Source organism: Oncorhynchus mykiss, chromosome 6 (assembly GCF_013265735.2).
Source record: "Oncorhynchus mykiss isolate Arlee chromosome 6, USDA_OmykA_1.1, whole genome shotgun sequence".
Lineage (NCBI taxonomy): Eukaryota > Metazoa > Chordata > Actinopteri > Salmoniformes > Salmonidae > Oncorhynchus > Oncorhynchus mykiss.
The window spans coordinates 21,306,192-21,332,214 of record NC_048570.1 but is presented as its reverse complement, the minus strand read 5'-3'; the positions used below and the strand labels follow the sequence as shown (position 1 = coordinate 21,332,214).

Genomic DNA, 26,023 nt, shown 5'->3' with positions numbered 1-26,023 from the left:
CCGATGCCATAGGAAGGCCAGAAAGATCATCAAGGACATCAACCACCCAAGCCACTGCCTGTTCACCCCGCTATCATCCAGAATGCGAGGTCAGTACAGGTGCATCAAAGCTGGGACCGAGAGACTGAAAATCAGCTTCTATCTCAAGGCTGTCAGACTGTTAAACAGCCATCACTAGCACATTAGAGGCGGCTACCTATAGACATAGATTAGGAATCACTGGTCACTTTTAGAAATGGATCACTAGCCACTTTAATAATGTTCCGTATCCAGCATTTTATCTAAGTCTAAATATTCCTGTTACATTGCACAACCTTCAATGTTATGTCATAATTGCATAACATTCTGGCAAATTAGTTCTCAACGAGCCAGGCGGCCCAAACTGTTGCATATACCCTGACTCTGCGTGCAATGAACGCAAGAGAAATTACACAATTTCCCTAGTTTAATATTGCATGCCAACCTAGATTTCTTTTAACTAAATATGCAGGTTTAAAAATATATACTTCTGTGTATTGATTTTAAGAAAGGCATTGATGTTTATGGTTAGGTACATTCGTGCAACGATTGTTTTTTTTCCCCCGCTTTTGTTAAATCATCCCGGTATGGCGAAGTTGCAACGAGCCAGGCGGCACAAACCCTGACTCTGTTGCACAGAACGCAAGAGAAGTGACAATTTCCCTAGTTAAAAGAAATCCATGTTAGCAGGCAATATTAGCTAAATATGTAGGTTTAAAAATATATACTTGTGTATTGATTTTAAGAAAGGCGTTGATGTTTATGGTTAGGCACACATTGGTGCAACGACGGTGCTTTTTTCACGAATGCGCTTGTTAAATCACCCGTTTGGCAAAGTAGGCTATGAGTCAATGATAAATTAACAGGCAATATATGAAATCAGGACATGCTAGATAAACTACTAATATCATCAACCATGTGTAGTTAACTAGTGATTGTTAAGATTGATTGTTTATTTTATAAGATAGTCCTTGCTGCACTCTCATAACAGGTAGTCAGCCTGCCACGCAGTCTCCTCCTGGAGTGCAATGTAATCGGCCATGATCAGTGTCCAAAAATGCTGATTACCGATTGATATGAAAACTTGAAAACGGGCCATTCCGATTAATCGGTCGACCTCTATACTATGCCACTATATGTTAGTCCAATACCGCTCGGACATACGCATATATATGTTCTTAATCCATTCCTTACTTAGATTTAAGTGTATTTGGGGTATATGTTGTGAAACTGGTAGATGTTACTTCACTGTCAGAGCTAGAAGCACAAGCATTTCGCACCACCCCCGCAGTAACATCTGCTAAACACTTGTATGTGACCAATAACATTTGATTTGAAGTGGACATTGAATATCCCTCAAAGACAGCGTATCAACTTCAGAACTTAAATCTTTTAAATATTTTATGGCAATATTAACATTTATTTACCGGAAACAAATTGGCCTGAATATAGATACACATATGGGTCTTCACATTCAATAGGTTCACTTTCTCTCCAGGACCCAGAGATATCTTGGTTTGAAATAAAATAGTGGCAATATTCTGATATGAAGTGTCTTGATGAAACACAAATAGTGAAAAAGCTGTGGATACATTATTACAATTTAGCAATATAGTTTTGCAACAGAGAAACAAATGTTAAGATTTTCTGGCACCTGAGAGGATATCAGCACACACACATACAGTACTACTTACATACAGAGGTCAAAACTGTGTTGGAATGGGTTGAATGACAGAATGGAGCGCAGGCAGAACACTGAGAATACTAAAACAAACTACACAACACAGTATCTTATTTCAGTCTGGCTAAGTGGAGATCAATGTGTATCTATCTACAAGAAATAACAGTCTCATGATTGGTGACACCAATCCAAGCATTGCCCAATGTTATTTTATTATCTCCTGTGCGGTAGAGGTGACCAACAACTATGTGTATGAGAAGGGACATTGACAGAAGTGCTAGCAGTTAGTCGGAAGAGTGTCTCACAGATTTCAGTCACCCACTGCTGAAGATGACAAGGCCTTAGGTGAGACGTCAGCCTGTGAAATCTGATAAAAGTGTATGTAACATTGAAGGAAGTACCTGTATCAACTGTGAAAACGGTGTAGGACATTGCAAGGCCTGTTTGCTATCCTAAAGGCTAGAGAACAGAATCACAACCCCTTATTAGATTAAGGTCATTTGTAGGTCACCCTGCAGCACTCAAGCAATGCAGCACTCAAGCCATATTCACCCACACTCATTCAAACATACATGGAATTAAACCCAAAAGCATGCCAACCGTCCCAGCCAACGTGGGTCTGGTAAGATACTGAACAGGAAATAAAACTTCCTCTGGCAATAAAATGTAACTGTTCCTGACTGAATAAAATGTAGTTAAAATCACCACTCTCAGCACTTTTCTTTTGCGGTTGAGGTCCAAACATTAGTCCTCTCCCAGAGCTTAACACAGCTCCATTGCCAGACCACTAGTGTAGGCCAGTGTCCAGTTTATACAGTGATGCCTGGGTAAACAAACACGAGGGGGTCTATCGGAAGAGGCGGTACATGCGAGGCAGGTGTCCATCCTTGCTGGACAGGGCAGCTTGGATGTGCTCATAGGAGGGCATCTCTGTCAGGTCTCCTAGGGCTGCTACTGCTGGCTTGCTGCACAGCATCTTTGTTGTGACCCGCTTGATGTCACTCGCTGTAACGTTACCTGGACAGAGTGAAAAGTCAGCATACAGAAGTACTGATTTGTCACGTCAGTTATGATTAGCCAACTCCCTGAAGATTTTTTTGACAAACGTTTCATTCTGGGCTTGCTGATATCAATATCCGCTATTATGATCGAGGGTACTAGTACTCACTGATGAGGTCACATAGCTCGTGTGGCAGCTTCCTCTTCCCTGTGGCTAGAACCTGTCGGCCGACATCCTCAAAGATAACCGGCCGCGACTCCAGGTTCATCATCAGCATAGACTTGAGCTGCGTTTTCGCTCTCTCCAACTCCATCTGAGTACGGAAAGAGAGATGCAAAGTTTTGAAGTCTCAAGAAAGAGTTTAAAGTTCAGAAAGCTTTGTTGCTTTTGTGTCAATTTCCCCTCACAGGCTAATGGCCAGCCTTACCTCTCCTGCTGTCCCAGCCATCTGAATGAACTCTCTGGTTAAAATCTCCACCATTTCCCGAACCTTAATAAAGCAAGATGTTGCAATCAACAACTTTGGAATGACAGCAGCACTTTCACAACTTCAGAGAACACGCATACAAAGTAAAATATTGTTTTTATTTTGAATAGTTCTCCTGATGTTATTCTCTAAGCATATGGCAGCTTTGTTTTAGCCCTTCATCTACCGTGTAAAGTCCTGCCTTTGCATGGCTCTCCCAAATCCCCTGTCCCTACCTGTCTAGGGTCTGCGCTGGCATGGATACACAGCAGGCCAGTGTCCTCATAACTGTGATGGTATGAGGTGGCATTGTACATCCAATGATGCCTGTAGAAAAAATAATAATAAACATAATCCACAAAATAATACAATCTTATGTACTTTAATTAGAATTGTGAATGTTGCATCATGCTTACCTGTTGAGCACATTCAGGTAAAGTCTAGTGAACATGCCTTTCCCAGGACCCCCCGCTGAGAAGGACCCACCTCCACCCATCATCATATTGAGGACGGCAAAGGGGATAAAGTCATCCTCCTGTAACACAAAACATGCATATATTATACATAGAACATCCAGCTACAGGATAGCATAGAAACAGTTCAACCAAGTTGGCAGGAGATCTTCCACATCAACCAATCAAAGTGGGTACCCACCAGGAAGGAGCAGCTCTCCAGGCCAATCATGATGTGTGTGAGCTCAGGGATGGGGGTGGGGCCAAGGCTCACATCTGACATGTCCTTATCCATCTGAGAAGATCAAAAACAAAAGGTTTACATTCTGAATTAGTAAAGAAAATATTTTTAAAAGGGAAAGGAAAGCAAAGTGAAAAATACTTACCCTTACGATTCCACCAGTATACTGTGCCACAGACAGGTCGACATTGGTAGGCGTACTGGCACCCCATACTGGCTTTACATTTAGCAGATATTTCCTGGCACAGGCCACCAGTTGTTCATGTTCGATGCCCACTCCAGCTAGCACCATACGCTCTGGGCAGTAGTAGCTCTGCAGGTACATGTGTAGCAGCTTCTTGTCGATCTTCTCCACGCTCTCTACTGGGCAGAAGCGAGGCAACCCAACGGTGTTCCCCCGATATGCTGCCTTGTTCACAGAGTAAGTGTTGTGAAATATTATGTATCGCCATAGAAATATATGTGTCAACAAATGGCGCAATTGATTATCTATGCACACTGCAGAGAGGTGGGCCAAAGTCAATTACAAACAGTGCAACAATAGATTTCATGCAGCTCAAGAGTGTTGTAATTTTCTGTCACTTAAAGAGTGGATCAACCAGTCACATGACTCACTGCATGGATCATCTCTGTCAGTAAAGGTTCAGGGTCAGGCCTCATGCTCAGATCCTCCAGCTCAAAGCGCACAGCCATCCTAGTCATCTCAATCTCCTCATCTAGTAACCCAAAGCAGAGCCATCCTTGATGAAAATATACTCCCACAAAAACATTTACCAGTCTGTTACTTTGTAGACAACTCAATTAAGTCAACATTTTCTCTCGTCATTAAGGGAAGCATCATTAAACATGACAGATCGGTCACTCAGTGTTGACTCACCTAGTAGGCGTGGCTGCAATACAGCGTCAGAGAGCAGGCTGACTACCGTGTCCAGTCCCTTCACCTCGGCAGAGACTGCATACATGGTTGTGTCTCTGTGAATAGAAACCTTAGGCATCCTACAAACTGACTGAATATCTTCATCCCATTCCACAAAGCAGTACTGAGATCATTTATACAGTACCTTCAGAAAGTATTCAGACCCCTTGACTTTTTCCACATTTTGATATGCTACGCCCTTATTTTAAAATGTACTAAATATGAATTTCTTTATCAGCAATGTACACACACAATATCCCATAATGACGAAGTGAAAACAGGTCTAGACATCTTTGCAAATTTATTACAAATAAAAAAACAGAAATACCTTATTTAAATAAGCATTCAGACCCTTTGCTATGAGACTCAAAATTGAGGTCAGGTGCATCCGGTTTCCATTAATCATCCTTGAGATGCTACTAAAACTTGGAGTCCACCTGTGGTATATTCAATTGATTGGACATGATTTGGAAAGGCACACACCTGTCTATATAAGGTCTCACAGTTGACAGTGCATGTCAGAGCAAAAACCAAGCTATGAGGTCGAAAGAATTGTCCGTAGAGCTCCGAGAAAGGATTGTGCCAAGGCACAGATATGGGGAAAGATACCAAAACAATTCTGCAGCATTGAAGGTCCCCAAGAACACAGTGGCCTCATTCTTAAATGGAAGAAGTTTGGAACCACCAAGAGCTGGCCGCCCAGCCAAACTGAGCAATCGGGGGAGAAGGGCCTTGGTCAGGGAAGTGACCAAGAACCCGATGGTCACTCTGACAGTGCTCTAGAGTTCCTCTGTGGAGATGGGAGAACCTCCCAGAAGGACAACAATCTCTGCAGCACTCCACAAATCAAGCCTTTATGGTAGAGTGGCCAGCCACTCCTTAGTAAAAGGCACACGACAGCCCACTTGGAGTTTGCCAAAAGGCACTTAAAGGACTCTTAGACCATGAGAAACAAGATTCTCTGGTCTGATGAAACCAAGATTGAACTCTTTGGCCTGAATGTCAAGCGTCACATCTGGAGGAAACCTGGCACCATCCCTACGGTGAAGCACGTTGGTGACAGTATCATGCTTTGGGGATGTTTTTCAGTGGCAGGGACTGGGAGACTAGTCAGGATGGAGGCAAAGATGAACGGAGCAAAGTACAGAGAGATCCTTGATGAAAACCTGCTTCAGAGCGCTCAGGACCTCAGACTGGCACAAAGGTTCACCTTCCAACAGGACAACGACCCGAAGCACACAGACAACGCAGGAGTGGCTTCAGGACAAGTCTCTGAATGTCCTCGAGTGGCCCAGCCAGAGACCGGACTTGAACCCGATCGAACATCTCTGGAGAGACCTGAAAATAGCTGTGCAGCAATGCTCCTCATCCAACCTGACAGAGCTTGAGAGAATCTGATGAGAAGAATGGGAGAAACTCCCCAAATACAGGTGTGCCAAGAAGACTCAAGGCTGTAGTTGCTGCCAAAGGTGCCTCAACAAAGTACTGAGTAAAAGGTCTGAATATTTATGTCAATGTGATAGTTTTTTATTTTTAATACTTTTGCTATAAAAAAAAACATTTTGCTTTGTCATGATGGGTATTGTGTGTAGATTGAGGGATTTTTTTGTTTATACATTTTAGAATAAGGCTATAACGTAACAAAATGTGGAGAAAGTAAAGGGGTCTGAATACTTTCCGAATGCACTGTACATGCCAACTACATACTGTATCTACAACATCAAAAGGGATAAAGAGTACCATGACTACACTAGGGTTGCACATTTTGGGAATATTCAGAGGCGGAAACTTTCCGTGGGAATTAATGGGAATATGTAAATTCATGGAAATAAGTAAATTAATATTAATACCATTTAAATGTAGATGTTTTTGGCATTGGATATATTTACCATATCATATGGAGACAGAAACATAAACCTTTTACCTTATCATAAGTAGACAATTGCAAATTATTAAATTGTTCCAATAGAAATAAAAAAAACTATTTAGCTACGAATTGAACTTTAATTAAATGAGTTGACTTCAATGAACAACAAAAGGGAATATTGAATGATCCCCAATGATCTATCGCATCTCCCAAAAATCTGTAAAATGATAGTCTAGAAGCTAAAGCTTTGATTGTCTTCCTCTCAGGCTTCCATGTATTCTCCCTGGACATCCTCAATGTCCAACTCCTTGAACATCAGACTCTGAGGCCTCATCTTCACTGTCACTTTCCAACCTTCTTGAGGATGGCTCTTTGTTAGACTAAAAAAGCCTCAAATTTAACCGGATGCCACCAATTTTTCAACCCTTGTATTGGTCAGCCTGTTGTGTGCTTTGGTGTGTGTGTTCCCAAACAAGGACCAGTTGCGCTCTGAGGCAGCTGATGTTGGTGGGATTTGGAGGATGGAGGCAACAGGGGAAAGAGCCACAGGTCCAAAGTCCCTTCCATCTGATGGCTGATGAGATATGTCGGCATGACTGCCATATTGCAGCTCCATCCTAAAGCCCTTGCTTGGAAGTGTACTTCGCCAGACTGCCAAGAACCTTGCCCTCATCCAGGCCAAAGTGGCGAGACAGGGTAGTGATGACACCATAGGCCTTGTTGATTTTTGCACCAGACAGGATGCTCTTGCCAGCATACTTGGGGTCCAACATGTACGCTGCAGCGTGTATGGGCTTCAGGCAGAAGTCTTCACGCTTTTTGATGTATTTCAGAACTGCAGTCCTCTTATTGGAGCAACAGTGAATTGGGCAGGGCAGTACGGATTTCTTCTCTTACATCTGCAAGCAGAGCCTGAACACAGACAGGATGGCATTGTCTCCCTCGATCCGTGCAATGGCTAGTGCTATAGGTTTCAGGAGTTTCAGGCTGCTTACCACTCTCTCCCAAAATATTTCATCCAGGAGGATCCTCTTGATGGGGCTGTCCATAATCGGCAGACTGTGATATGGCCATTTCTTGGAGACTCCTTCCCCTCCAGGACTGTCAACATGATGACAACACCACCCCAACGGGTGTTGCTGGGCAGCTTCAATGTGGTGCTCTTATTTTTCTCACTTTGCTTGGTGAGGTAGATTGCTGCTATTACTTGATGACCCTTCACATACCTAACCATTTCCTTGGCTCTCTAGTAGAGTGTATCCATCTTTTTCAGTGCCATGATGTCCTTGAGGAACAGATTCAATGCATGAGCAGCATAGCCAATGGTTGTGATGTGAGGGTAGGACTCCTCCACTTTAGACCAAGCAGCCTTCGTGTACGCAGCATTGTCTGTCACCAGTGCAAATATCTTCTGTGGTCCAAGGTCATTGATGACTGCCTTCAGCTCATCTGCAATGTAGAGACCGGTGTGTCTGTTGTCCCTTGTGTCTGTGCTCTTGTAGAATACTGGTTGAGGGGTGGAGATGATGTAGTTAATTATTCCTTGGCCACAAACATTCGACCACCCATCAGAGATGATTGCAATACAGTCTGCTTTCTCTATGATTTGCTTGACCTTCACTTGAACTCTGTTGAACTCTGCATCCAGCAAATTAGTAGTTAAAGCATGTCTGGTTGGAGGGTGTATGCTGGGCGAAGAACATTCAGAAATCTCTTAAAATACACATTGCCTGTGAGCATCAGAGGTGAACCAGTTGCATACAAAGCTCGAGCAAGACATTCATCAGCATTTGTCTGACTATGTTCCTCCATTGAGTAAAAAAAACGTCTGATTCCAGGAGGACCATGAGCTGTTGCTATCGATCAGGTGTCTGATTAATCATTTTCACATTGAATAGAAGTAGAGGGACTTTTGTCAGAGGTTGCTTGTTGTGAGAGCTCACAACTGAGCGAATTAACACTCAGCAGGCTCAAGCAAGCTAAAACCCACATGGTAGCAAAAACTAACTAGCAGAAATGTTTAACAAGTTAGAAATGATTTAAACACTTTGTTGTAGGCTACAATTTACCAGTTAACAAAAAAAATCAGGTATGTCATATAAAATATATTCACCCAGTACTGTAATCAAAACTTACCAGAAAGCATGTAGTCCTTGGCTCAGACAGTGTAGTAGTGTGGGCTCAATAGGATCTCATTAGTGTGCAAGATCTTGACAATCAGCTGTACATGTGATGGAAGAATGCACTGTGCATGCAGAGGGTTGCAAATCCATTGAATTGGGGAGTTTAACCAAAATATGCCACAATACCTTGTGTATCCCACAAAACAATTCACTGTTATAAGCTAATTTTTGATGATTTTAAGCAAAATTACCCAAATTCCCAGGCTTAACTTCCCATGGAAAATTTACCGGAAAGTTTCCGACCCTTAGCAACCCTACACTAGACCTTTCCATCATTCACAGTAAAAACATACTGTGCCTGGATAATAAAGCCAAATAAAATATTCATACCTGGATGTTTGGCAGTCACAGATCCCTCCATGTTTTTCAAGTGTGAGAAGAATTTCATCTTTACTGCCATACTGGGCTGTGGACTGAAGATGCAGAAGGTGTTATCATTTGCCATGAACAAAAACATTGCAATCAATTTGCTTGTGCTACAAAATGACAACATAGTGAGAGGAAACAAAACAGTGGAACATATTTTGTACAAAGGTGTCTGTTGACTAGCAAGACGTCTCAAAACAGGTAAGACTTACAGAAAAGGCAAGTTTCTCCAAAAAGTGTGCAATTCCACTGGGGTATTTTGTCTCATGTCTAGAGCCTGAATTTACTAAAACTGGAAGGAGAGAGAAATAAAATCAATATTCAGTCATACTATTAATATGCCGCATACTATTGATTATGCGGCAAGAGACGGTCTGAAATAGAATGATAAAGAAAGATCAGCTCTATTCAATATCTGTAGCAACTTACTTCCAACTGTGCAGAACTGACCAAACTTGTTTTGAGATGCTACTTTAAGACCATTTTCCAAAGTAGTGATTTTGGTCTCGCATTGTTCATGGCTGTCCACTGCTGCAAACACTGGTTTTGGGATCCCTGGTAACGGTGCAGAGAGTGAGATATTGGGATATCCACTGCCACTGCTGCACTTTCTATACGCTGCAATTCCAAACCTGTAAATGCAAAAACGTGGGTTAGTTTATGGATTGCTGCAAATAACAGCAGCATATCTTGACAGGTGAACTGAACACTCACAAATGAGTACCAGATTCACCTACCCACATGATAAAGCTAGCACCAGATGCTAACCACTGATGATGCCAAAGTCTGCTTGTCCAGAAATCCAAGTTGCCAGTGTCGGTGTACGCTAACATTTGGGACGTTGAACATTCAGGCTACTGGTCAGACTATGGAGGCTTTAGTCTAGAGCAGGGTTTCCAAAGATCTTTGGTTTGGTACTGTTGATTTAATCATACGCGCCTGTCCATTGCAGGACTTAGAACGCAGTTAATCATTTTCAAACTCAATGGCAAGGAAAAAAATCGAGGTGCTCTATTTATAATAGCAGCACCCACCCATAGCTCTCGCTCCAGCAGGTATATTTCACTGGTCACCCCCAAAGCCAATTCCTCCTTTGGCCGCATTTCCTTCCAGTTATCTGGTGCCAATGACTGGAACGAATTGCAAGAATCACTGAAGATGGAGACTCATATCTCCCTCACTAACTTTAAGCATCAGAGGTCAGAGCAGCTCACAGATAATTGCACCTGTACAAAGCCCATCCCCATATTGTGTTATATATATATATATATTATTTTTTTTGCTCCCTTGCAACCCAGTATCTGGACTTGCACATTCATCTTCTGCACATCTATCACTCCAGTGTTACTTGCTAAATTGTAATTACTTCGCCATTACGGCCTATTTATTGCCTTACCTCCCTAATCTTACCTAATTTGCACACACTGTATATTGATTTTTTCTATTGTGTTATTGGCTGTCTGTTTATTCCATGTGTAACTGTGTTGTTGTTTGTGTCGCACTGCTTTGCTCTATCTTGGCCAGGTCGCAGTTGTAAATGAGAACTTGTTCTCAATTGGCCTACCTGGTTAAATAAAGGTGAAATAAAAAAAAATAAAAGTCACTGGCCACAAACACATTCACGGATTTGACAGTCATGCCATCACTCCCGCCGTAACTGGATCCTGGACTTCAACACATCTACCATGTTGACCCTCAACACAGGGGCCACTCAAGGGTGTGCTTAGTCCCCTCCTGTACTCCCTGTTCACCCACGACCGTGTGGCTGCGTACGACTCCAACATCATCATTAAGTTTGCTGACCACACAACAGTGGTAGGCCTGATCACCGAACACGATGAGACAGCCTATAGGGAGGAGGTGAGAGACCTGGCAGTGTTGTGCCAGGACAACAACCAATTTGACAGAACTTGAAGAATTGTTTTAAGAATAAATGTTGCACAATCCAGGTGTGGAAAGCTCTTAGAGACTTACACAGAAAGACTCACAGCTGTAATCACTGACAAAGGTAATTCTAACATGTACAGTGCCTTGCGAAAGTATTCGGCCCCCTTGAACTTTGCGACCTGTTACCACATTTCAGGCTTCAAACATAAAGATATAAAACTGTATTTTTTTGTGAAGAATCAACAACAAGTGGGACACAATCATGAAGCGGAATGACATTTATTGGATATTTCAAACTTTTTTAACAAATCAAAAACTGAAAAATTGGGCGTGCGAAATTATTCAGCCCCCTTAAGTTAATACTTTGTAGCGCCACCTTTTGCTGCGATTACAGCTGTAAGTCGCTTGGGGTATGTCTCTATCAGTTTTGCACATCGAGAGACTGACATTTCTTCCCATTCCTCCTTGCAAAACAGCTCGAGCTCAGTGAGGTTGGATGGAGAGCATTTGCGAACAGCATTTTTCAGTTCTTTCCACAGATTCTCGATTGGATTCAGGTCTGGACTTTGACTTGGCCATTCTAACACCTGGATATGTTTATTTTTGAACCATTCCATTGTAGATTTTGCTTTATGTTTTGGATCATTGTCTTGTTGGAAGACAAATCTCCGTCCCAGTCTCAGGTCTTTTGCAGACTCCATCAGGTTTTCTTCCAGAATGGTCCTGTATTTGGCTCCATCCATCTTCCCATCAATTTTAACCATCTTCCCTGTCCCTGCTGAAGAAAAGCAGGCCCAAACCATGATGCTGCCACCACCATGTTTGACAGTGGGGATGGTGTGTTCAGCTGTGTTGCTTTTACGCCAAACATAACATTTTGCATTGTTGCCAAAAAGTTCAATTTTGGTTTCATCTGACCAGAGCACCTTCTTCCACATGTTTGGTGTGTCTCCCAGGTGGCTTGTGGCAAACTTTAAACGACACTTTTTATGGATATCTTTAAGAAATGGCTTTCTTCTTGCCACTCTTCCATAAAGGCCAGATTTGTGCAATATACGACTGATTGTTGTCCTATGGACAGAGTCTCCCACCTCAGCTGTAGATCTCTGCAGTTCATCCAGAGTGATCATGGGCCTCTTGGCTGCATCTCTGATCAGTCTTCTCCTTGTATGAGCTGAAAGTTTAGAGGGACGGCCAGGTCTTGGTAGATTTGCAGTGGTCTGATACTCCTTCCATTTCAATATTATCGCTTGCACAGTGCTCCCTGGGATGTTTAAAGCTTGGGAAATCTTTTTGTATCCAAATCCGGCTTTAAACTTCTTCACAACAGTATCTCGGACCTGCCTGGTGTGTTCCTTGTTCTTCATGATGCTCTCTGCGCTTTTAACGGACCTCTGAGACTATCACAGTGCAGGTGCATTTATACGGAGACTTGATTACACACAGGTGGATTGTATTTATCATCATTAGTCATTTAGGTCAACATTGGATCATTCAGAGATCCTCACTGAACTTCTGGAGAGAGTTTGCTGCACTGAAAGTAAAGGGGCTGAATAATTTTGCACGCCCAATGTTTCAGTTTTTGATTTGTTAAAAAAGTTTGAAATATCCAATAAATGTCATTCCACTTCATGATTGTGTCCCACTTGTTGTTGATTCTTCACAAAAAAATACAGTTTTATATCTTCATGTTTGAAGCCTGAAGTGTGGCAAAAGGTCGCAAAGTTCAAGGGGGCCGAATACTTTCGCAAGGCACTATTTACTCAGGGGGTTGAATACTTATCTAATCAATATATGTTTTATTTTTCATAAATTCTTTGCAAATGTTTACATGTTTTATTCCACTTTGACATTAAGAGTACTTTGTAAAATGTGAATACTTTCTGAAGGCACTGTATCTACCTTAAATACCTCGTACCCCTGCACATCGACTTGGTACTGGTACCTGTATAGCCAGGTTATCTTACTCGTTGTGCAATTATGTGTTATTCTTTTCTAATGTTTCTCCAATTTCTTTCTCTGCATTGTTGGGAATTGCCCGTAAGTAAGCATTTCACTGTTAGTTGTTGTTTACGAAGCATTTGATGAATAACATTTGATTTGATCAAATGAAAGACAACCCGTCACTGTGTAGAACCACCAGTGAGGTGATGATTTGTTTAGATTATCCTGTCAAAAAAAGTGTTGCTTTAACTTTTTCGTATTGGCCATCTACTGTAAGCATTGGCACAAGGAGATGAAATTATAAATGTCTACTTAACTTTTTTATTTTGCATACGCTTTTACTCAGAACGACTTACAGGAGCAATTAAGGTTAAGTGCCTTGGTCAAGGGCATAGACAGATTTCTCACCTAGTCGGCTCGAGACTTGAACCAGCAAGTTAATTGGTCTTGTACACAGTTTTGCGGACGTTATAGCGGCTGCAGCGAAATGTTTATATTACTAGCTAGCGTCTAACAATGCAGTAAAATGTCAACAAAAACAAAATAAAATCTAAATCATTTAACTTATATTTTAGGACTATCAATTATAATTAACATTATTTTTCTACAGGATTCTACTTAAATCGCGTAAAAACTACCGAATGAGCCCAAAACGTGCTTTGATTGGCTTCTAAACAGCTTCTACCCCGCCCAATCCTTAAAACAACTGAACATCTAATTAAATGGCTTCCCAGACTACGTTACTGTCAATAACGCTATTCGGTTTGAGACAACTATAGATACAAAAATATCTAGCTTTCCACAACATTGTTTTGTTTGACTTTGATTGTCCTTAGCTCCACGACGAGCAACGTTACTAACGTTAGCTTGTTTGCATGCTAGCTAGGCTATACTTGGCCAGCTAGCTGACCACGAAAAGGTACATACATATTTCAGTAAAGTCAGTGCAATCACAAATGCAACTGTTTTAAGATGAACATTGAACATTACCTCTGAACACGGCCCCAAGTTCTGCACCTCGACATGTGCGTTGCCATATTGAATTATCTGAGACCACCAATTCACCCGGATGATACTGCAAAACACTTCCTCTTTCGACTATTGCCTAGCAACGTCAAACCAATTTCCAACCAGAGAAACTTTTGAAGAGATGGGAAACTCCATTGGAATCGTATTAATTACCATAGTGTGTGTTGCCCATGCTACGTCAATGGGTCGCGCGGTTCATTCTGGGCATTTTTGGCACAAGGAGAGCTCTCCTTCAAGGAGTGAATGGGAGTCAATTTGGCGCTAGTTCTAAACCCCAACATTAGCATCAATTTCGTCAACAACAAGTACAACATGACAAATATTTTCCAAAATGTGAGATCATTAACTTGCTCTCTGTAATATTGTATAGCTTTGGAATTGTGGCATTACGTACTTTAGAGGAAATACGCACGTTTGTCGACTAATGTGCCACGTTCAAAACAACTGGGAACTCGGAAATCTCCGACTTCCTAGCGTTCAAATAACTGGCAGCATGACCGCGATTGGTCAACAGTCTGCTGGGTGTGGAGACACTGACGTAATGCAAAGATGCGCAAGACTCTTGGCGGCAGTAATAAATCATCTCCATCTCTGCCCATTCAACATTGTCTACATTTACTTTTTTATTACTTCTAAACAAAATCACTTTTGGGGGGTTTTTCATATGCTTACAATTTTTTGAATCATTGCTTGAATCGTCGTCACTTGCTTGAACAGTCACTATATTTGGTTGTGCTCTTTGCAAAGTAACTACTTTGGATGCAGCAGTTGTTAATAACTAGAATGCTAACGCTTATTGAAATAGGCTGTAGCAAAAGCTAACCAAAGAGCCATTTTACTGGTTGAGGTTGAAGTGTTTTTTAAGTATAATGCAGTTCACTTGTGATGATGACACACACATTATATTAAGCAGGACATTCACAATCTAAAAGTAATGTGAAATTAACTCATATGCAACATGTAAATAGAGGATTTTTTTGATGGCGTACAATAAGAACTCCCCTTTGTTCTGCCACCAATTTGCGAGCACCACACTCACGCGGCAATGTAACAGTATTGCTTCCGTCCCCAGGTTGGAAGCAATACTGTTACATTGCCGCGTGAGTGTGGTGCTCGCGAACCACACATCAACAACTGACACCCACGAAGCATCATTACCCATCGTTCCACAAAAGCCGCGGCCCTTGCAGGGCAAAGGGAGCAACTACTGACGGGACGTGACGTCGCCGATTGAAACGCTGTTAGCGCGCACCACAGTTACATGAACACAGAAAGGGGCCTATTACATTCCTCCTTTTTGCCAATTTGATTCCCATCTCCTTTATCTAATATCTCTGGTCCAACCTTTGTGGTCGTCACTAGTTATCACACACACAAAGTCATAAACCCCGCCTATTTCTACAATTTCTCTTCTTAAAATCTGCTTTTAAACCCAACTCTAACCTTAACCATAACCTTAACCCCAACCAACTTTTGTCAGCTAATTGTGAACGTCAGCAGAGGAAGAGGCGAAGCGAGAGGGATAACTGGACCCAAAATCTTTCTTCTCCAGCAGGTGTCGTTTTTCATTTTTTTTCCGCTCAACAAGCCCGGAGTTTTATTTATTTTACTATGCAAGTTGTCCTTGATTGCCAACATTTTTGATGGCTTATTTGTTACCAGCGGCGTATTTGATCAAATATAAGTTTCGTAATGTTTAGGTTAAGTAGGGCACGTGACATTCCGGCAACTTTGAGAAAACTTCTATCGGAGTTGTGCCTGTCGTTTACTTTCGTATCTGCCCTCTCATTGGCTAGAATGGTCCCGATAATTTCTCCTGGACTGCCTTCCATTTTTAAAGAATTGTATTTTCATTGTTAGAGCAACCACTTGGTTATCTGGTCAATACAATGGATAATCTGTGACCTCAGTCATTGCTTTGAAATGCAACCTCCCAAAACGCAAATGTATTGAGCCCTGCATGTGACATTAACTGCGATTTTTTTTTAAACAAGCTCACAAATTATATAAATTGTGCTCATGATTTATAAAACGAGCTCACTAAAACGGGCAAGAATTGATATAAAACATGCTCATGATTTATGAAACAAGCCCACAAATTGTAAAACGTCCCCTAAAGTCTGTGGAGACAATATCAACCACCACCACCCATTCAGACCCCTTGACTTTTTCCACAATTTATTACAATAGAGCCTTATTCTAAAATTGATTAATTGATTAATCCTCATCAGTCTACATAAAATATCTCATAATGATAAAGTGAAAACAGGTTTATAAAACAGATACCAGTTTTCAGACCCTTTGCTATGAGACTTGAAATTGAGCTCAGGTGCATCCTGTTGCCATTGACCATCCTTGAGATGTTTCTACAACTTGATTGGAGTCCACGTGTGGTATATTCAATTGATCGGACATGATTTGCAAAGGCACACACCTGTCAATATAAGGTCCCATAATTGACAGTGCATGTCAGAGCAAAAACCAACCCATGAGATCAAAGGAATTGCCCGTAGAGCTCCGAGACAGGATTTTGTCGAGGCACAGATCTGGGGAAGGGTACCAAAAAATGTCTGCAACATTGAAGGTCCCCAACAACACAGCGGCCTCCATCATTCTTAAATGGAAGAAGTTTCGAACCACCAAGACTCTTCCTAGAACTGTCCACCCGGGAAAACTGAGCAATCGGGGGAGATTTTAAACACATTTAATCCTAGTAAAAATTATGTGTATAAGGTCAGTTGGGATCACCACTTTATTTGAAGAATGTGAAATGTCATAATACTGGAAAGAATAATTTATCATCAAATTTATAATTTTTCATCACATTCCCAGTGGGTCAGAAGTTTACATACACTCAACTAGTATTTGGTGGCATTGCCTTTAAATTGTTTAACTTGTGTCAAACGTTTCGGGTAGCCTTCCACAAGCTTCCCACAATAAGTTGGGTGAATTGTGGCCCATTCCTCCTGACAGAGCTGGTGTAACTGAGTCAGGTTTGTAGGCCTCCTTGCTCACACACGCTTTTTCAGTTCTGCCCACAAATTTTCTAGAGGATTGCGGTCAGGGCTTTCTGATGGCCACTCCAGTACCTTGACTTTGTTGACCTTAAGCCATTTTGCCACAACTTTGAAAGTATGCTTGGGGTCATTGTCCACTTGGAAGACCCATTTATGACCAAGCTTCCTGACTGATGTCTTGAGATGTTGCGTCTATATATCCACATAATTTTCCCCCTCATGATGCCATCTATTTTGTGAAGTGCACCAGTCCCTCCTGCAGCAAAGCACCCCCACAACATGATGCTGACACCCCGTACTTCACGGTTGGGATGGTGTTCTTTGGCTTGCAAGCCTCCCCCTTTTCCCTCCAAACATAACGATGGTCATTATGGCCAAACATTTCTATTTTTGTTTCATCAGACCAGAGGATATTTCTCCAAAAGTACAATATTTGTCCTCGTGTACAGTTGCAAACCGTAGTCTGGCTTTTTTATGGCAGTTTTGGAGCGGTGGCATCTTCCTTTCTGAGTGGCCTTTCAGGTTATGTCGACATAGGACTCGTTTTAATGTGGACATAGATACTTTTTTACCTGTTTCCTCCAGCATCTTCACAAGGTCCTTTGCTGTTGTTCTGGGATTGATTTGCACTTTTCACACGGCTGCGTGGTCCCATGGTGTTTATACCTGCGAACTATTGTTTGTACAGATGAGCGTGGTACCTTCGGGCATTTGGATGAACCAGGGATGAACCAGACTTGTGGAGGTCTACAATTTCTTTCTGAGGTCTTGGCTGATTTCTTTAGATTTTCCCATGATGTCAAGCAAAGAGGCACTGAGTTTGAAGGTCGGCCTTGAAATACATCCACAGGTATACCTCCAGTTGACTCAAATTATGAAATTTTGCCTATCAGAAGCTTCTAAAGCCATGACATAATTTTCTGGAATTTTCCAAGCTGTTTAAAGACACAGTCAAAGTAGTGTATGTAAACTTCTGACTCACTGGAATTGTGATACTGTGAATGATAAGTGAAATAATCTGTCTGTAAACAATTGTTGGAAAAATTACTTGTGTCTTGCACAAAGTAGATGTCCTATCCAACTTACCAAAACTATAGTTTGTTAACAAGAAATTTGTGGAGTGGTTGAAAAATGAGTTTTAATGACTCCAACCTAGGTGTAAGTAAACTTCAGACTTCAACTGTATGTAAATAAGCTATTTCTGTTTCTTACTTTTAACACATTTGCATACATTTCTAAAAACCTGTTTTCACTTTGCCATTATGAGGTATTGAGTGTAGAATGATGAGGGAAAACATTTATTTAATCCATTTTAGAATAAGACTGTAACGTAACAAAGTGTGTAAAAAGACAAGGGGTCTGAATACTTTACGAATGCACTATATACACACAGTGTCTCATGCGGATGACATTATAGTGTATAAAGTTACATTTCAGATGTATGAACGTTCTCACTGCTCACTCGTTATCCTCATGGACGATTTCACCCTGCATGTTAATAAGTGCTGCTCAGATTCTAAGGACTTTGTCCATTTTGTGTGTCAGGTTGATGGAAACAGTTTGGGAGAGGATTTTGAACACCTTGAGTATTCTGATAACTCTCACGACATTTATATGCACATTAGCTATCCTTCTGGTGCTTGTGACATCCTCGTCAGACAGCTGGCCTTCTTTCTGAGTGAAGGCTGGTATGGAATCGAGATTGTGTGCTTTCTGAAGAGTGGTTTCAGAGCAGCCGATGACACAAGTGGTGTTGGGGAACTTCTCTTTGAAGCACTGAGTGAATGTATTCTGGATTGTCTCCCTTGGCAGACATGGAATATAGATCCTCATGTGCTTCTACATTGTGTCAATCCAGTAGGAAAGGATTCTGCATTCAGCAAGATCACTCTGGAGTGGATTCAGCTTCAGCTTCATCAAGGTTAATAGGATTTGATCAGTGATATGCATTTTGAAGTTATCTGTGTAGAATTTATGCAGAAATGCTACATGGTCAAAGAAAACACTAAGAGGAAGGCCAGTATACAACACTGAGCTGGTGTCATTCTTCAGGATGGTTTGGGTCAACGGCTCTGCACCACCACATTGGTTTGTTTGTGGCAGGTGGGCTTGTTGACTGGTTCTCTTGACACGTAGCTGTCAGCCACTGCTGGAACCTGCATTTGAGTATCAGCATCTTTATGCTGCGGTGGCGTTGGCACACTCAGATCAGACTCTGCATCACCACAGTTGTCTTCATCTGTCAAACAAACATAACAGAGACCACAAGTTTAACAAAATAAAATACACATTCAGCCTAATGGTCATGGATAGGTATATATAAAAAAAACACACAAAAAAAACACTTAAAAGTTGAAAGATTTAGCTAGTTAGGCATTTCATGAGCATCACCAGTGGCATACCAGTAATTGTGGGGATAATCATGGCGTGTGGGAGACATTGTCAGACTGAATTTGTTGAATAGCTGTCACTCCCTGGTCTTAGTATTCTGTGTTCTATTTATTATTTTGGTTAGGCCAGGGTGTGACATGGGTGATTTATGTGGTTTGTTTTGTCTAGGGGTTTTGTAGTTTATGGGATTGTGTTTAGTTAAGTAGTCTAGGAAAGTCTATGGTTGCCTAGAGTGGTTCTCAATCAGAGGCAGGTGTTTATCGTTGTCTCTGATTGGGAACCATATTTAGGCAGCCATATTCTTTGGGTATTTCTTGGGTAATTGTTCCTGTCTCTGTGTTTTGCACCAGTTAGGACTGTTTTCGGTTTTCCACGGTTCTTGGTTTGTATAAGTATATTGTTCACGCTATCATCTTTATTAAAGATGTTTATAAATAACCACGCTGCGTTTTGGTCCGCCTCTCTTTCACCAGAAGAAAACCGTAACAATAGCTAACAATGTAGGGACTAACTAGCTCGGGTAGTTATCTAGCAACACTGTATCAGATTGGCTGCCCTCGAGCTAGCTATCTAAGTGGGTAAGCTAGACAACAGTTAGCTAGCTACAGTATGTTGGGACTTAGGAGTTGCTACCTACTACTAACATAGCTAAACTAGATAACAGATGGGGTGTCCTGAATCAGGCAGAAGTTACGATAGCTAGCGAGTAGCAGCTAGCTAACAGCTACCTGTATGTGTTGATGTGTTGATGAGAAGTTGCTTTCTGGTCTGTACTGGAGCATCATAGCCCAGCCACTTCTCAGGGAAAGGATGCTCTTCTGTCGGCCTCTTGTCCACAAAGTGATAGCAACACACATAGGGTTGGTTTGGTTGTTTCTTCAAGTTCTCCATGAACAGCTTCCCTTTCTGACAGTTATTGTGGCATCCCCTTACCAAACATAAAATGAAAGAAGAACAAAGGCAGAGGGACCTGCTTTATGACCAATAAGTGATGCGACGGGAAACGTACAGGAATTTACGAGCCTCTCCCAACTTGGAATACTAATCAAATGTCGCCCTTTTTACTTTCTGAGAGAGTTCTCAGGGATTATCACCATGGCTGTGTACATCCCTCCCTAAGCCACCACCAAAAATGCTCATAAAGATATTCATTGTACCCTGAACAAACTGAAGACTGCATACCTGGAGGCAGCGTTCATTATCCTGGGGGACTTTAACAAATGTAATTTGAGAGCCGTGCTCGCAAATTACTTCCAAATCAAATCTTATTTGTCACATACACATGGTTAGCAGATGTTAATGCGAGTGTAGCGAAATGCTTGTGCTTCTAGTTCCGACAATGCAGTAATAACCAACGAGTAATCTAACCTAACAATTCCACAACTACTACCTTGTACACACAAGTGTAAAGGGATAAAGAATATGTACATAAAGATATTTCAATGAGTGATGGTACAGAACGGCATAGGCAAGATGCAGTAGATGGTATCAAGGACAGTATATACATATGAGATGAGTAATGTAGGTTATGTAAACACAGTGGCATAGTTTAAAGTGGCTAGTGGTACATGTATTACATAAAGATGCAGTAGATGATATAGAGTACAGTATATACAGTGCCTTGCGAAAGTATTCGGCCCCCTTGAACTTTGCGACCTTTTGCCACATTTCAGGCTTCAAACATAAAGATATAAAACTGTATTTTTTTTGTGAAGAATCAACAACAAGTGGGACACAATCATGAAGTGGAACGACATTTATTGGATATTTCAAACTTTTTTAACAAATCAAAAACTGAAAAATTGGGCGTGCAAAATTATTCAGCCCCTTTACTTTCAGTGCAGCAAACTCTCTCCAGAAGTTCAGTGAGGATCTCTGAATGATCCAATGTTGACCTAAATGACTAATGATGATAAATACAATCCACCTGTGTGTAATCAAGTCTCCGTATAAATGCACCTGCACTGTGATAGTCTCAGAGGTCCGTTAAAAGCGCAGAGAGCATCATGAAGAACAAGGAACACACCAGGCAGGTCCGAGATACTGTTGTGAAGAAGTTTAAAGCCGGATTTGGATACAAAAAGATTTCCCAAGCTTTAAACATCCCAAGGAGCACTGTGCAAGCGATAATATTGAAATGGAAGGAGTATCAGACCACTGCAAATCTACCAAGACCTGGCCGTCCCTCTAAACTTTCAGCTCATACAAGGAGAAGACTGATCAGAGATGCAGCCAAGAGGCCCATGATCACTCTGGATGAACTGCAGAGATCTACAGCTGAGGTGGGAGACTCTGTCCATAGGACAACAATCAGTCGTATATTGCACAAATCTGGCCTTTATGGAAGAGTGGCAAGAAGAAAGCCATTTCTTAAAGATATCCATAAAAAGTGTAGTTTAAAGTTTGCCACAAGCCACCTGGGAGACACGCCAAACATGTGGAAGAAGGTGCTCTGGTCAGATGAAACCAAAATTGAACTTTTTGGCAACAATGCAAAACGTTATGTTTGGCGTAAAAGCAACACAGCTGAACACACCATCCCCACTGTCAAACATGGTGATGGCAGCATCATGGTTTGGGCCTGCTTTTCTTCAGCAGGGACAGGGAAGATGGTTCAAATTGATGGGAAGATGGATGGAGCCAAATACAGGACCATTCTGGAAGAAAACCTGATGGAGTCTGCAAAAGACCTGAGACTGGGACGGAGATTTGTCTTCCAACAAGACAATGATCCAAAACATAAAGCAAAATCTACAATGGAATGGTTCAAAAATAAACATATCCAGGTGTTAGAATGGCCAAGTCAAAGTCCAGACCTGAATCCAATCGAGAATCTGTGGAAAGAACTGAAAACTGCTGTTCACAAATGCTCTCCATCCAACCTCACTGAGCTCGAGCTGTTTTGCAAGGAGGAATGGGAAAAAATGTCAGTCTCTCGATGTGCAAAACTGATAGAGACATACCCCAAGCGACTTGCAGCTGTAATCGCAGCAAAAGGTGGCGCTACAAAGTATTAACTTGAGGGGGCTGAATAATTTTGCACGCCCAATTTTTCAGTTTTTGATTTGTTAAAAAAGTTTGAAATATCCAATAAATGTCGTTCCACTTCATGATTGTGTGGCAAAAGGTCGCAAAGTTCAAGGGGGCCGAATACTTTCGCAAGGCACTGTACATATGAGACGAGTAATGTAGGGTATGCAAACATTATATTAAGTGGCATTGTTTAAAGTGGCTAGTGGTACGTTTTTTACACCAATTTCCATCAATTTCCATTATTAAAGTGAGCGGGAGTTGAGTCAGTATGTTGGCAGCAGCCACTCAATGTTAGTGGTGGCTGTTTAACAGTTTGATGGCCTGGAGATAGAAGCTGTTTTTCAGTCTCTCGGTCCCTGCTTTGATGCACCTGTACTGACCTCACCTTCTGGATGATAGTGGGGTGAACAGGCAGTGGCTCAGGTGGTTGTTGTCCTTGATGATCTTTATGTCCTTCCTGTGACATCGGGTGGTGTAGGTGTCCTGGAGGGCAGGTAGTTTGCCCCCGGTGATGCGTTGTGCAGACCTCACTACCTTCTGGAGAGCCCTACAGTTGTGGGCGGAGCAGTTGCCGTACCAGGCGGTGATACAGCCCAACAGGATGCGCTCGATTGTGCATCTGTAGAAGTTTGTGAGTGCTTTTGGTGACAAGCCAAATTCCTTCAGCCTCCTGAGGTTGAAGAGGCGCTGCTGCGCCTTCTTCACAACCTTGTCTGTGTGGATGGACCAATTCAGTTTGTCCGTGATGTGTACGCCGAGGAACTTAAAACTTACTACCCTCTCCACTACTGTCCCGTTGATGTGGATAGGGGGGTGCTCCCTCTGCTGTTTCCTGAAGTCCACAATCATCTCCTTTTTGTTGACGTTGAGTGTGAGGTTATTTTCCTGACACCACACCCCGAGGGCCCAGGGTCTCGTCGTTGTTGGTAATGAAGCCTACCACTGTAGTGTCGTCTGCAAACTTGATGATTGAGTTGGAGGCGTGCATGGCCACGCAGTCTTGGGTGAACAGGGAGTACAGGAGAGGGCTCAATGCACCCTTGTGGGGCCCCAGTGTTGAGGATGAGCGGGGTGGAGATGTTTTTACCTACCCTCACCACCTGGGGGCGGCCCGTCAGGAAGTCCAGTACCCAGTTGCACAGGTTGGGGTCGAGACCCAGGGTCTCGAGCTTGATGATGAGTTTGGAGGGTACTATGGTGTTGAATGCTGGGCTATAGTCAATGAACAGCATTCTTACATAGGTATTCCTCTTGTCCAGATGGGATAGGGCAGTGTGCAGTGTGATGGTGATTGCATCATCTGTGGACCTATTGGGGCGGTAAGCAAATTGTGGGTCTAGGGTGACAGGTAAGGTGGAGGTGATATGATCTTTGTCTCTCAAAGCACTTCATGATAACAGAAGTGAGTGCTATGGGACAATAGTCATTTAGTTCAGTTACCTTTGCATTCTTGGGTACAGGAACAATGGTGGCCATCTTGAAGCATGTGGGGACAGCAGACTGTGATAGGGAGAGATTGAATATGTCTGTAAAAACACCAGCCAGCTGGTCTACGCATGCTCTACAGTCCTTGCCTACAGTCCTTGGTAGTGGGCCGCATCAGTGGCTCTGTATTAGCCTCGAAGCTGGCAAAGGTGTTAAGTTTGTCTCGAAGCAAGACGTTGGTATCAGCGTCGTGGCTGGTTTTCCATTTGTAGTCCGTGATTGTCTGTAGACCCTGCCACATATGTCTCGTGACTGAGCCATTGAATCTATACTGACATTTTGCTTGTTTGATTGCCTTGCGGAGGGAATGAGTACTCTGTTTCTATTCTGCCATATTCCCAGTCGCCTTGCCATGGTTAAATGCAGTGGTACACGCATTCAGTTTTGTGCGAATGCTGCCATCTATCCACGGTTTCTGGTCAGGGTAGGTTTTAATAGTCACAGTGGCTACAACATCTCCTATACACTTCTTTATAAACTCACTCACCAAATCAGCGTATATGTTGATATTATTCTCTGAGGCTACCCAGAACCTATCCCAGTCTACGTGATCAAAACAATCTTGAAGTGTGGATTCCGATTGGTCAGACCCGCATTGAATAGTCCTTAACACAGGTACTTCCTGTTTGAGTTTCTGCCTATAAGAAGGGAGGAGCAAAATGGAGTCTTGGTCAGATTTGCCGAAAGGAGGGCGGGAGAGGGCCTTGTAAGCATCGCGGAATTTAGAGTAACAATGGTCCCGTGTTTTTCCAGCGCGAGTGCTACAGTCGATATGCTGATAGAATTTAGGTAGTCTTTTTCTTAAATTTGCTTTATTAAAATCCCCAGCTACAATAAATTAAGATATATGGTTTCCAGTCTGCATAAAGTCCTGTGAAGTTCCTTGTGGGTCATCGTGGTATCGGCTTGAAGGGGGGAAATACACGGCTGTGACAATAACTGAAGAGAATTCTCTTGGGAGATAATACAGTCGGCATTTGACTGTGTGGAATTCTAATTCTGGTGAAGAAAAGGACTTGAATTCCTGTATATTGTTACAATTACACCATGAGTTGTTAATCATGAAACATACACCCGAGAAACAGAGTATGTTACAATCCCTGATGTCTCTCTGGAAAGCAACCCTTGCATACAGTTGATCAGGCTGTTGATTGTGGCCTGTGGAATGTTGTCCCACTACTCTTCAATGGCTGTGCGAAGTTGATGGACATTGGCGGATACTGGAACACTCTGTCGTACATGTCAATCCAGAGCATCCTAAACATGCTCAATGGTTGACATGTCTGGTGAGTATGCAGGCCATGAAAGAATTGGTACATTTCCAACTTCCAGGAATTTTGTACAGATCCTTGCAACATGGGGCTGTGCATTATCATGCTGAAATATTAGGGGATGGAGGCGAATAAATGGCACAACAATGGGCCTCAGGATGTCGTCACAGTATCTATATGCATTCAAATTGTCATTGATAAAATGCAAGTGTGTTTGTTTTCCGTAGCTTATGCCAGCTCATACCATAACCCCACCGACACTATGGGGCACTCTTTTTCACCCTGGTGAGGAAGACGAGCGTGCAGATGAGTTTCCCTGAGACGGTTTCTGACCGTTTGTGCAGAAATGAATTGTTTGTGCAAACCCACAGTTTCATCAGCTGTCCGGGTGGCTGATCCCACATGTGAAGAAGCCGCATGTGGAGGTCCTGGGCTTGCGTGTTTACACGTGTTGTGCGGTTTCAATTGGACATACTGCCAAATTCTCTAAAATGACTCGAGGCGGTTGAGAAATTAACATTACATTCTCTGGCAACAGCTCTGATGGATTACAACATAGCTATCTTCATCACTGTGATGCTGGCCAGGAAACTGGAGTACTACACTTTCTGTCTCTCTCTATCACTTCAAAAAAAGCTATTAAATTATTGCCAGATAATTACATTATGGACTAGTCATTAATGGGGCTAAGATTGTCCACTCCTGGTTTAAGTGTGTCCTGTCGTCTTTTTAACTGGCAGTATTCTTCTATCACATTCCTCTCTCTCCACTCCCTT

At 42.2% G+C, this 26,023-nt stretch overlaps 1 protein-coding gene across 1 annotated transcript; it reads right to left on the bottom strand.

Annotated features, from left to right (window-relative positions):
* Positions 1-1,408: 1,408 nt before the first annotated feature.
* pmpca (peptidase, mitochondrial processing subunit alpha) lies at positions 1,409-14,167 on the bottom strand. The gene is made up of 13 exons (XM_021605596.2): positions 14,012-14,167; positions 9,620-9,822; positions 9,403-9,482; positions 9,155-9,237; positions 4,736-4,830; positions 4,474-4,574; positions 4,004-4,267; positions 3,820-3,912; positions 3,582-3,700; positions 3,402-3,492; positions 3,127-3,189; positions 2,868-3,012; positions 1,409-2,716 (listed from the first exon to the last, which is right to left on the bottom strand). Exons 1-13 carry the CDS (start codon positions 14,056-14,058, stop codon positions 2,547-2,549), a joined length of 1,554 nt encoding a protein of 517 aa, XP_021461271.1. The 5' UTR covers positions 14,059-14,167; the 3' UTR covers positions 1,409-2,546.
* Between the last annotated feature and the right edge of the window lie 11,856 nt (positions 14,168-26,023).

Bases quoted from the DNA above. Each gene is read 5' to 3' on its own strand.
- pmpca (XM_021605596.2), bottom strand. From the start codon at position 14,058: ATGGCAACGCACATGTCGAGGTGCAGAACTTGGGGCCGTGTTCAGAG. The intron at 4,575-4,735 runs GTGAGTCAACAC...TTGGGTTACTAG, and splicing joins ATTGCAGCCACGCCTACTAG to ATGAGGAGATTGAGATGACT. The intron at 2,717-2,867 runs GTGAGTACTAGT...CACTCTGTCCAG, and splicing joins CGAGCTATGTGACCTCATCA to GTAACGTTACAGCGAGTGAC.